At 41.3% G+C, this 13,549-nt stretch overlaps 1 protein-coding gene across 1 annotated transcript; it reads right to left on the bottom strand.

Moving 5' to 3' along the window:
* Positions 1 to 213: 213 nt before the first annotated feature.
* On the bottom strand, positions 214 to 1,728 carry LOC129690597 (uncharacterized protein CXorf49 homolog). Its single transcript, XM_055626287.1, has one exon. The coding sequence runs from the start codon at positions 1,726 to 1,728 to the stop codon at positions 214 to 216; it is 1,515 nt and encodes a 504-aa protein (XP_055482262.1).
* Between the last annotated feature and the right edge of the window lie 11,821 nt (positions 1,729 to 13,549).

Here is a 13,549-nt window from a genome sequence, read left to right as displayed (position 1 = left end):
ACACAGACCAGTTTTAAGAAGGCAGAAACAAGCAGCATTCTTTAGCATCATCTTTATTTACTTTGTATCACAACTTTAATTTTACTACTAAGATGTACTTTAACTAGAAACTACTGTTAACTCGGGTTAGGGGTAGGGGCAAAGGCAAATAGGAGAGAAAAACCTGGAGGAAGAACCGGAAGGAAGTTAATTTGTCTAGTGGACACACTGGTTTTAGCTTGAAAGGCCCTGGAACTTCTCATTGAGAGCTTGCAGGGTGGACAGTTGTTTCTTGAGGTCCTCTATTTCCTTCTGTAACTCCGGACAACGGGGACATCCCTGTGTTCCAAGTAGTTGCTCTGTCTCTGGATCTGAGGTTGGGGGATCCACAGGCGGTTCCTGGTCACCGGGGCCCACCGATCTCCTGGACATGATGGCTCTGTGACTCAGGGCTAAAGCCTGAGAGTTTCCGGGATCCTGGAAGCTTCGGGTGTTTATATCCCCACTGCTGTATTCTTGATGCACACTCTGGCAAGTTAACTCTGCCCTGTGTGTTGGAAACTGAACCTGTGAGCAGGGGTCTGTGTCTTCTTTCAATACCAACTGTAACTCCTTTGTCCTCTTTGCCCCAGATTTCTTCCCAGTGTAGAAGTTCTTGCACTGTTTGGGTCTCAAAGGCAGCAGTGAGCATTTATTGGACCTCCCAGGCAGGCCAACACCAGAGATTGGGGGGAAGGTAGCTGGTTCTGCAGGAGTCGACTTCAGTCTCTGGCCCCATTGATGGAAGGCTCTCCCCAGAGTAACTGATGAGGCATCCCACGAGGTTTTTTTCTTCTGGGCCATCTTCTTTTTAGGACTGGCCTTGGGCAGGCTACCTGCCCCGGCTGCAGCCTCTGCGTAACTGGGCTTGTTTCCTCCCTTACCCAATAAGACACCTTGCTTTTTCTTAGAGGAAAAGGCTTCTAGCTCTTTCGAGGCCTGCCTTTCCGTGCCAGAGGTGAGTGCCCGGGTAGTAGAGGTCAGCAGGGAGGAGGGCATCCGGATGACACTGTCCCTGGTCTGGACATTTGGATGTCTGGCCAGGTCTCCAGTTTCTGCAGAGCCACTGGTCTTAGTCTGGCTCCCATCTTTAAGACAAATGGTCACCCTCATCATCTGTACCTCGTTTAATTCCTCTGACAACTCAGGTTCAGAAGTGATACGGTGGGTATCCTCGCCGATCACCATTCTGCTACTGCTACTCTTCCTCGGGGTCACCCAAGCCCTGCTTTGCTCCAGTCCCTTGGTGAAGAGAGTGGCAGCAGAGGCTGACTTTGCCTCCTCAGGGCCCGAGGCCTGTGGACCTCTCTTGCTGGAGCCGGACTCTGTCTCAGCAGAAAAGCTCTCTGTGGATGGGTGTTCTCTGGCTCCTGGTGTCTCCAGGACAGACAGTTGCTCTCCGATAGCCTCAGTCTCTACACTGGCTTGGGAGACGAATTCCAAACCAACCACTTCTTCCACTGGGGAAACTAGACTCTCTTCCTCTGGCATCAGGGACTCGGGCGAGCTGGTCCAAAACACCACCGATGTGGTCTCTGCTACCTCCAGCTGGGACACCAACGAGAACTTGCTGCCTTTGGGGCCTGGGAGGCTGCCTTCCCCCTCGCTGCTCTCGACAGGGCTTGGGACAAGGCTCAAGCTCTTGGCATTGTCTCCACCCTCCACATAGACACCATCTCCTGGAACAGACTGCTCCTCAGGAGAGCTCATGTTGCCAGTCCCGGAAGCGGAAGTAAAATTCCAGGAAGACCGTTGCTCTGCTCACGTAAGACGCAAGGCATAAGTTTTACGACGCAGGAAAAATCTGCCCTCTACAGGAGTTACGCTTGCTGGCCTATCACCAGCGTTTTCTATGATGACTCCTTTTCTCCTAAAATTTTAATTGCATCACAAAAAGATCTACTGAGCTTTAGTAACATAATTTTATCACGTTTGTATATGACCTGGCTTTAATGGTATAATAAGTTATCTCTCTCCTTTCCCCCGTGTGCTTTTGCTGAAACACACACACACACACACACACACACACACACACACACACACACACCTTTCAGAGGGGTTGTGTAAAGTAGAATTCATTTACAGAGGAAATTAGCCAGAATACTTTTTTGGCAGAGGGTCACATGTAACCCAGGTTGTCCTCAAGCTTACTTTATACTGTGAATATGATCTTGAATACAGGTTGTTCTGGCCCCATCTCTCAAGTAGTACTAGGATTACAGGTCTGTGCTGCTGCGTCATTGGAAATGGACCAGGGCTTTGCTCATATTTGGCAAGCATGCTACCAAATGAGCTACATCCCCCGCCCTAAGAAAGATATCAGTCAGCACTTCTGATTGACACTGGTTAACTACTCCAAGAAGTGTTAACTGTTCCTGCTTCCCTAGAGTGAATTGGAGCCACGATCCTCACATTGTTCATGGTTCCCATTAACAGCAGTGTCCAAACAAAAGTCTCTTGGTCAGTCCACTTGCTATGAGTTTAACAAAATCACTTCCTATTTTTACTGGACTATGGAGTTACACTGTTTTCACTCTTTTCCTTCTAAAGCTTCTCATTTACATACTTGTTAAAGCACAAACCAAGTAACATTCATCTTCTTGAATGTTTTACAGTCCATTTAGAATGGTTTTAAAGTCATTTATATAGCTGACAGGCCAGGCCATTCATGAGCTAGCTTGTACCCACCTCATGAGTCACCCTTTCTCAGCCACACTGCTCTTACTTTAAACCATACCAAGCTGCTGGTTCTCATCCAGACCTTCTCACTTGTCCTCTGTTGTCTACCCATCTTTCAGAGATGCATACGGGTTGGGCTGACTTCTTTTTTTAGAATTTGAATCAAGTGACACTTTTTTGGAGTTCCTTTCTGATCATTCTGGGTAGTAGCCACCTCTCTCCTGGTTGCTGATCCTTCTTTATCACTCAGGGTGTTTTGGTTTCTTTATAGCAATTCTCACTCCCACTTCTCTCTTATATTTACTGTTTTCTTAATTGATCACTGAAATGTGGACTTGGTTAGGTTAAGAACTGCAGCTATCTCAGCCACTGACTGTAATTATTCTGCTTAGAGTTGCTCAGCTGCATTATGGTTGCAACCACATATTTGAATTAATGGGACCTGGAAGACAGGCTACTATTTTTTATTTCAAAATTAGTTTAGATAATTTTAAAGCAATCTCCATGTCCAGTGTACTAAGTTATATTTATTCCTTGGGTATTTTTTTTTTTTACATTCTTTTGTGAGCATAGCCCTAGATTGAACATTGAGAAAGAAAAAAAAAAAAAAAAAAGAAAGAAAGAAGTGTTTGAAATAGATCTCACCTTTTAACAACACATAGTTCAGTTGTGAAAACAAACTTTTACATAGACACAAAAATACATGACTAGGATGACAGAAGTAAAATTCAAACATAAATAGTAATAAAAATGACTGAAGTATTTTAAATGTTAGTAATTAACTCATTTGTATACCCAAACCCTGAATACATGGGGATACCCTACTATTTTATTTTTTATAATGTCTTTGTTTTTACTTTTAAAATTAAGATAAAAGAATACCAGTTTATTAAATGATTTAAATAAATAAATATTTGATTTTTATGATAACCATTCTCTTCATCTTTAAGTACAGGAAAATCAGACTCACATGGCAACTGGCTCATGCCTACACAGTCATCAACTGTGAAAGCACTACTCCAAAGTCTATGTTTAAAATCATCACACTGTTAAGTAACATTTTGGATATAAGATAATGCGTTAAACAATTTTCAGATTGTTTCAAAGCTAAATCAGGCTAGAAAATATACTTGAACTGGGAACACATGTGAATAAAATCTATCCATTTGCAAAAGCAAAATGAAATTGTTAGGTTAAGCCTGTGAAATAGAGACATCTAGAATCTTCTCAAAGACTACTTACAGCTAAAGTAACTGAATCTCTATGTCTATAGACATAGAATCTCTATGTCTATGTCTTTTTCATGTCAGGGAAGGATATTAATGGTTTTAATATGTACCCCTTTCGTGAGATTAAATAGCCATGAACAGTCTAACAGCTTCTTAATCAGGGTATAAATGTCTTTTCATCTCCCCCTTCCTTTTCACTCTCATCCCTTTTTTTCTTTCTTTTATTCTTCATAATTGATAGTCTAATATATGCTATATACATCTCCAGATTCTCATTTGACTTATATGTATTTGGAAAGCATTTAATACACATTCAGAGAATATGCACTCTTGACTAAAATGAACACATTTGTATGGAGTTGAACCGTATTACTTTGTGAAACGAACATAAAGTATAGTTCTCATTAGACCGGTGCTTCTCTACATTATGTTAACATGGCATTTCCAAGAACCACATCTTTTTCAAAGAGAGTCTGACCCCAGTAAAAGTTATGAGAATATCGTGTTAGAAAAAACTTAAGATGGTCTAGATGATGCCCATTATGCCGCTTAGTTTTTGCCAATACTGATCTAGAGATCCTTGGGAAGATAGAATTTCAGTTGAGGAATTGGTTCCATCAGATCGGTCCACATGCATGTCTATGGAATTATGTTTTCAGTTTCTAGCTGATGTAGGAGGGCCTAGTCCACTATAGTCAGTGCCATCCTTGGCATGTGGGCCTGTACTGTACAAGAAGGATAGCCAAGCCAACCAGCGGATGCAAGAGTTCTGCTCTGGTCTTTGCTTGAGCTCTTGCCTCTGGTTTCCCATTTTGTGCTCCTGCTCTGTCCAGCCTCAAGGATGGACTGGAGTCTATAAGCTGAAATAAACAATTTTCTCTCCAAGTTGTTTTTGGTAATGATATTTATCAAGGCAAGAGAAAAAGCAAACTAGGGTGTACTCTTGTGTTCTGGAGAAAGTGTACTCACTTGAGATGAATTGCTTGTTTCTAATGCCACAAGAGAAGGTGCTATCCATCAGATGGATTTGCTATTGTCATTCACATTTCATATACAAGGAAACTGCAGTTCAAAGAAGTCAGGTGCATGGGTAAAATCACTAATAAGTTATTATGTAGAATAGAATTGAAATTAAGTAGTAGGGGGTTATACTACCAGAAAATTTGAATGTATGAGAAATAGTATTATTTGATAGATAACTACAAAGTGATACAAAATTGTCAGAATTATCATAAAATGAAACATTTTCCCAAGAAGTGAAAGCCAGATGGACTGGTGCTCTGTACTTTAAAATTCAGGAGACACAGTCTTGTATAGTTTAAATTTAGTATTTTTCCATAAACGTCATATATGTGGTACACTTACTATGATGGTTCTGAATAGCTCAGCAAGCGGTGTTGGTACTGTAATAAGCTTTACATCATAGATACTAGTTGAAGTGTTGAAATATGCTAACAAAATATATAGTTTTCATGAAGCAGGCCCGTAGTCACAGGATTGGGAAATGAAACCTTCCATGGCTTTCTCTTGGAAGCCAGGGCCTCTCGTGGACAGAGATAATACTGTTGCCATCACATTTCTTGTTTGGAAACTAGAGCAAACGTGGCAACTATACTCATCCAACACCTCGGTTCTGGTGTGTTCTCACATCCCTCCCTGAACTATATACCTATGGAGTTTCCTATAACAGAACGAGCGTATCTTGCATGTGACTTGCAAGTCAGAGTAGTCACTGCTGTCTGACATTAGACTGAAAAGAAGTAATTATTTCTGGTCAGCTCCATGTGAGATCACAGACTCCATTATAAATTGAGTCTGTTTTATGCTGGGACATACAACATGATGCTTTCCTAGAAGACGGATCAGCAACTGGCCCATAAATCATATGACCATTATCAGAAGGCATAATGATATTGGGATCCATTGGTCAGGATGCAGCATATATACCAGCACTTATTCTAGGTAGTTTTAAAACATGAAAAATTCTTGGAAGGTATGTTGCAGCTTGGAGGAACATTATCTTTCTCTATAGAAAACTTATTATATACAAACACACACACACACACACACACAAAGTCAAAGAGAGACAGAGACACAGAGATAAAGACAGAAACAGAGCTTATAAAATGGTAGGTTTCCTTGTGGCTCTTTCAGGCATTCTTAGAGTTAGTTATCTCCCTCCCATCCTCCCTCTAGCCTTTCTTACAATCTTTTATAGCTTACCCCCCCCCTTAGTTGATTCCCCCTTTCCTTTTTGTAGCACGTAGCCATGAAATTGGGAGCAGATGCTGTGATGAGGTACATTGGGAAGGAGTTGGACGGAGGGTCAGATCAAAATACACTGCATATTTGCATGAAACTCAAGATATAAAAACATGTTTTAAAAATGGTCTCCTGGAGTTGATAAAATCTCTGGAACCATCAGAAAATCAGGATTGGGGCCAATGTAGTAAGAAAAGAAAAATGCTACTAAGAATGATGCTGCTGACAGTGAATCGAGACACTTGCTTTCACAGGTCATATTGTTCATCAGCATAGGCACCAGCCAGCCACCCTTGCCACCTTGAAACTCCAAATGACACTCCACACCTTTGCTGGTAGGGCGATTGGTATAACAGCTTCTGCCATCATTCTCTTACTAATACATTGTCACCCAGGTGTGATTATGCAGCTGACATTGCCTTGAGCTTCATTTGCAAAGAACTCTTCTTTGCAAGTGGGTTCTCTTCGGGATGGAGAATATTTCCATACACATGGAGCCATTTAAAACTTTCCATCATGGATTGTGGACTGGTGCAATAGCAGCCAGTAAATTTAAAGAAAGACGGGTCTGTGAAAGGTAATAAACCAAGGGAAAATGTCTAGCCCGTATGAACTGCACCTAGTCAGGCTTGAGGGGCCATATTGTTTGCTCTCGGTGGTCAAGGTTTACCTTGTCTGCTTTACTCTTTGATATAAGTGTTCATGGCTATAAAGTGAGTAGGGGGTTGAAATGCAATACTATACACTCAGGAGGAAGTGGAAAATTTCTGCAGAAGCTGTAAAGCATGATATTAAACATGCCTAAAGACAGTTTGTAAGGGAAAAACAAGCAAAAGCTGTGATCTGTGCAGAAAGTTTCCATGTATCTCCGGGACAAGTGACAGATACCCCAGTGTTTGGGATTGTCAGTTGGACTGAAATTAGTTCAAATTAATCAGACGATTCTGATGAAATTTCTTGATGTTTAATTTGATTCTTGCGTTTTTGAACTAACTGATGGCTTTCAGAATGAAACTGAATCTCAAAAGAACGTGTGAATAGTTGTGGAGCTGCATGAGGCTGATGGAAATAGATTGTTAAAAACCACTTCAGAAGCACATCAGCAGCTATCATGGAGCTTGCTTTGATAGCTCACACTGGCCAGCAAATAACAAAAAAGGAGAACGCTTGAGTTGATGGCCATCAACTTGTTGATTCTAAGTGCAGTTCTCCTAAGTGTCAAGGCACTTGCTTTCTTGAGAGTGACAGAAATGAGTTGACCTGGGCAAATTCATCAGATATGGGTCCTATGCAGAGTACCCACTAGTCTTTTCATATTATTTGTGCTTCTACAGAATGAAATTAATGGTGATAAAGGTTGCTTATAGTGTGGATCTAGATTGTCCCCCAAAGGCTCATTGGTTAAAGGTTTGTACCCGGGAAGTGGTTAAACTTTAAGAGGTAGTATCTAATGGCGAGCCTTGGGTCATTGTGCCTATACTTAAGCTGGAGCTTATGGGAAATCAGTCCAGTTCTGCCCTGGAGGGGAACAGTTTTGCTTAACCACATTCTACTGTCATGATATGCAGCTGCAGGCCTAAATCAATAGACTTAAACATTCAAAACTATGGAGCAGAATAAGCCTTTTTTGTTTGTTTATTCTGTTACCTTTTTTTGTTACTATGACAGAAAGCTAAGAGGTGATAGCTCAGTGTTGTGTAGAGCATTGCCTAATACCCACTGATTACATTCTGTCACTTACTGAATAAGTATCACATACTAAAATCAGCTCTTCTCAAAACGACAGATCAAATAGCAATCAAATAGGTACACATGTCAATTGGAAGCCAGGATGGATATAAGCTGAAACAGTTTATGGCAATGCTATTTGACCTTGTCTGAGAACATTTCAGTAAAGAGCTTATGCTTCAGTTGAGGTTCAGGATGTGATCAGGAAGTGACCAGATGTCAAAGGCAGAAAGACATTTCAAACAAACGGAATTGCATGGGCAAAGGGTGGGTGGTTATACATAGCATGGGGAGGATAAGATATCAGTAATGTTCATGTGACCAGAATTAAGGGAGCGGACCTGTGTGCATGATAAGATGAAGTAAGAGGAATGTGACTGCGTACAGAGAGAATATGATGGCTGGAGAAGTATGCGGGTGCACGGTCACCAAATACCTTGTATTTCAGAATGATGGGCAGGCATTTCAATGTACTAAGTAGTTGGATATCTTGATATTTTCTTTTTTTCTCACTCCTGCTATATTATCCAGTTACATGAAAGTATCTGCAGTTGAGCTTCCTGGGTATCTGAGCTCTCCTCACTAATGTTCGCTTCCAAAAGTGACTGCAGAGAGAACTGTGGTTTGTTTTATGTTACACATTTCAGCTTCAGAGGCTGAGGCAGAGGCAGAGAGACAGAGAGGCAGAGAGGCACAGAGAGGCAGAGAGGCACAGAGAGGCAGAGAGGCAGAGAGAGAGAGAGGCAGAGAGAGAGGCAGAGGCAGAGAGAGAGAGAGGCAGAGAGAGGCAGAGAGGCAGAGGCAGAGAGGCAGAGAGGGCAGAGGGCAGAGGGCAGGGGGCAGGGAGAAGGCGGGTCAGGGCAGAGGCAGAGGCAGTTTGAAGGTTCCAGAGAAGTCACATTTCACTGTCTTAATCTTCCGAGTGCTGCCATAGACTATGGCCTTACTTCATTATGTTGTGATAAGTTCATGGAGTTCATTGTCTTCAGTCTCTGTTTCTTGCTTGTGACTAGCATAGGAGGTAGAAACGCAACAGGGTTCCACATACCCTCATGAACTGAACTACATTCTTCTGAATCTTGATTGCAATTTTATATGGTTGAGACCCTTACACCTAGTGAGAAACCACCTGCATCTCTTTGAAAAAAAATCCCCGTCTTGTTATGGGCTGATGGCTTACTGTTTTTGTTAAACTGACGAGAATCCTTCAAATTAAAGTATTTGACTCTTAGGGTATCTATAATTTGGTTACAAGGAGTTCCATTAAATCTGGTTTCTTGGGGCTTTCAAGATGGGAACGACCAGTGTGTACCATATCTAAGAGTATCTTAGGATATCTACGATTTGGTTATAAGGAGTCCCATTAAATTTGGTTTCTGGGGGCTTTCAAGATAGAGGCAACCTCTGTGTACCTTATCTAAGGGGCAGAAGATCAGAGACTGTGAAACTGGTGAGTAAACATGTGGCTGTATCCAAAACACCGACTTTGTTACATCCCGGACTGGAGGGAACATCTGGGGAGCTGGAGTCTATCAGGTCCAGCCGCCCGCCCCATGGCCATCTCTCGAACTGTGAGGCCCCTGGCCTTCCAGCATGGTTGAGAGAGTACAGGCCCCCAGGTACAGGGTCCCTCCGCTCTAGAAGCCAGATATTGGATCCCTCTGGCTCCGATGAGGAAGCACCTGGGTTCTTGGGACAGCATCCCAACCTCCAAAGCACCATCCTACTGACCCTCCCCCCTCCACCCCTGTGGAGACCAGGTAGACAATAAAATCAGATGGATCCCAGATCCAAGTAGGCAGAGCCCAGACGAATCTGAGACCCAGGAGCGCAGTGTCTTGGTAGGACTGTATGCCGCAGCTCAGCTGCCTTCTGGGGCACCAGATCTCCTGCTGAAGCACCTGTGCACCCTCAGCTACCACCTGAGATGCTCGTGCCCCTTGACCTTCAAGATTCCTGCGCCTGTACTCCTGCCCTTCAAAGCACCTGCGCCACATTTCATTCTTTGAGGCCCCTTGCCAGCCCTTAAGGCACCCGTGCCCTGCTTTCTAAAACACATTCCCCAGCAGGGCTGAATATGAAACACCAGCACACATTCCTGTTCCCTCGATCTCTATCATCATCCTCAAGACTACTCCAGACTCCAGAGACAGGAGGATACAGTCTTCTGAGCAGGTACAAGGAACAAACAGCCAAGGCTGTGGACAAACAGATGGCTAAAGGCTGGAGTAAGAACACAGTTAACAAAACCCAGCACATCATGTCTCCACCAAAGTACAATGGATATACTAATGCAGCTGAAACACAGGGAAATGAGCTTAAATCTATGCTGATGCAGTTACTAGAGCTTTATAAAGAGGAAACAAAGAAATCTTTCAAAGAAATGCAAGAAAATACAGCCAAACAAACGGAAGCCATCAAGGACAGACATGAAACCACAATCAAACAGGTGAAGGAAATGAATAAAACAGTTCAAGACCTGAAAATAGAATTAGAATCAATAAAGAAAACACAAACTGAGAAAATCCCAGAGATGGAGAACTTGGAGAAGAGATCAGGAGCCACAGAGAATAAGTATCACCAACAGAATATAAGAGATGGAGAAGAGAATCTCAGATGTTGAAGATATAATTGAAGAAATTGATACATTAGTCAAAAAATGTTAAATCTAAAAATTTTCTGACACACAGTATCCAAAAAATCAGGGACACTATGAAAAGATGATGCCTAAGAGTAGTAGGAAAAATTCACAGACACCAGGAAGATAAGTCTGATGGGCATCTTAGGCTTCATGTGGACCCATTTAGTTAGGGGAGTGTGGGACATCTCTTACATGGACTATGTTGCCTGCTTTATGATCATTTTCCCCTGATGTTACTGCCCTACCAGGGGAGGAAGACAAACAGCTCTCATGTGAATAGATGAGCTAGGGTGTCTGTGTAGGGGGCCTCCCTTATCTGAGGAATAGGAGAGAGAGGATGTGAGAGGCAGGGTGGGACTGAGAGAAGAGGGAGAGGCCTATGACTGAGATGGAAATTGAATTAGTTAATTAAAAAATGGTTTTTGTTTGTTTATCTGGTCATTTTTTGAAAGTTTCTTGCTTTGCAGGAATGCAAGCTACTCCAGCCTCATCTTGCAGATTTCCCTGTCCTAGGCCTCAACTATTCCCAAAAGACATGCAGAATCGCATTTGGAAACCAAGTGCTTCTCTTTGGTATTAGGGTGTCACTGCTCTAATCCTCTCACTGGAAAGACTTAAATATATTTACATACCCACATATCTGCATGTTCATTTGAGAGTGTGAATTTAGAATGATGTTTCTATTTCTAGTCCAACACCACAGGATTCAGGCTAACCTTTACTTATTTATAACTCCTTTCCTCAACTGTAAGAAACATGACTCTTATCATCTATACTAGATAAACTTATTTTTTCAGTATCAGAATACAAATAAGCACTTTCAAACCTGCTAAACAAGCCTTTGTAAAAAAAAATATTGTATGGTTGTTTTGTTGTTAACATGAGAGATCATGGTCAATACTTATTTTAATGTTATTAAAATCAACTCAGTATTCCTATAACCCCCTACTAACTACGGCATGATATTTCCAGACAGTTCTTTAATACTAGAATGCACAGACTTCTTCCTTAAAAAACATTAAATCCAAATCTATGCTTTTTACTAGGTTTGTTGGCAGTAAATTTAGTCACAGTCATTATCAGGGTTTCCTTTCTCCATCCCAGAGTTGTGTAAGAGTTCAAATAATCTTAACATAGGAAGAGACTTCTAAGGATGTCACTCTCGCTGAGGGATCACATAGCACAGACATTAGACATTTTATGTGCTTGAGAATGCTGGTGCTCATAACCTTTATTTTCCAAATTCATTGTGTAGCTGCCCACTTTTGGAGTCTCATCTGAAGAACTCCAGAAGTCTGTGCTAGTCTCAGTGGTCTGTCTATTCTATTCTACCTTGTGTTGTGCCCACAGGTGAGACATCAGACTTCTACAGAGGGAAAACCATGTGGTTGATTGCTCCACAAATGGTTTCAACACTATGGTCAGTTGTGGTTTTCTGTAATGGTCTCTATTTGCCATAAACAGAACACTTTTGTTAATTTATTTTTTGGTAAGGGATGAGTATAATGATAAATTTTAGAACACAGAAATGTTAGTGTTTATACAAACGCCCTTGTTTTAGGCAAAATTCCTAGCTCTGCTTTGATTGTATTGTTGGGAACTGTTGTGTCTAGATCTTCCTTAGTAGTAAGACCCCACTGCCAGGGGTCAGGGAAGGCCTCTCCAGGTATTCCCAGGTTGTAGCCCTTTGGGGGCCTTCAGCCATCTCCACACTCCTTCTTTTCAGTGTCCAGAATTATTCTCAGCCTGTGGTGAAGTATCTATTTTCTTGTCCTTTGATAAGTCAGTTTTTTTTTTTCTTGGTTACTATTTTGTTTGATTTCTCTATCACCATTTTACTGTTGGCTATCAGGCCAGTACGTTCAGTCTATCATGCTGAGGCAGAATCACTGGGTATAAATCACACAAAAACTCAGACAGTTTTTGAGACATTTCACTTGAAATTGACTTTATATTATAGTTGAATATTTCTAAACCATAATGTTACTATGCATTTTTATTACTATATTATTTATTAAAAAAGCATTGGTTTTTGTTATGTATTATTTAATATCATATATTTTTTATTTAAATTTTTAAAAATTAAAATAGAACCATATTACTTCTCCCTTCCCTTCCCTCCCTGTAATTTCTCTCATGTCCCCAACTTCCAACTTTCCCATGTTTTCCTCTTCATTCCATCTCAAATTAATGGCCTCTTTTGCTTTGATTATTATTATTACATATATGAGCATAAACATATACATACAACCCTCTGATTTCCTTTACTACAGTTTGTATGTATGTGATTTCAGGGATGACCAAATTGTATTGGATAATCAATTAGAGAACTCATCCCTAGGAGAGGCTAATCTTTCTCCTTGCAGCAACTATTAGTTGCTTATTGTTATGTTTTTAGAAGTGGGGTCTCTGAGAGGTTTGCCCCTTCCATGTTATCATATGTCTTGCTATTGTCATTGTTTATGTCTTGTTTAGGTAGTTGGATTATTGAGGTATAATGGGTGAAACTTTTTGTCATTCTAGGGCACTCAATCTCACAGCAACCTCCCTGATCCTCTGGCTCTTACAAGTCTAGTCACACTTCTTCAGAGGTGTTTCCTGAGCCTTAGGTGCAGGAGTTGTAGAGAGGAGGTACGGCTCCCCATTATCCATTGGTTTCAACACTATGGTCAGTTGTGGTTTTCTGTAATGGTCTCTATTTGCCATAAACAGAACACTTTTGTTTATTTATTTTTTGTTAAGGGATGAGTATAATGATAAATTTTAGAACACAGAAATGTTGGTCTAGTCAAGTGGCAGTTTTAGGTTCTTTTTGAAGATCTACAACCTAACAACCCAAGGTAGTTGCCTAGGTTTCTGGTACCAAGTATGATTTAGCTCCCACTGAGTGGGCCTTATAGAGAGCTATTGGTTACCATCGAAAGATGAATGCTATTATTACACTCTTAGGGATATCTTTCCATGATGGTCATTGTTATGGCAAGGTTAAGCA

The sequence above is a fragment of the Psammomys obesus genome, unplaced genomic scaffold, assembly GCF_907164565.1.
Source record: "Psammomys obesus unplaced genomic scaffold, mPsaObe1.curated_primary_1811, whole genome shotgun sequence".
Taxonomy (NCBI): Eukaryota; Metazoa; Chordata; class Mammalia; order Rodentia; family Muridae; genus Psammomys; species Psammomys obesus.
Note: the sequence above shows the minus strand (reverse complement) of the source record. Positions and strands in the feature narration are given on the sequence as shown.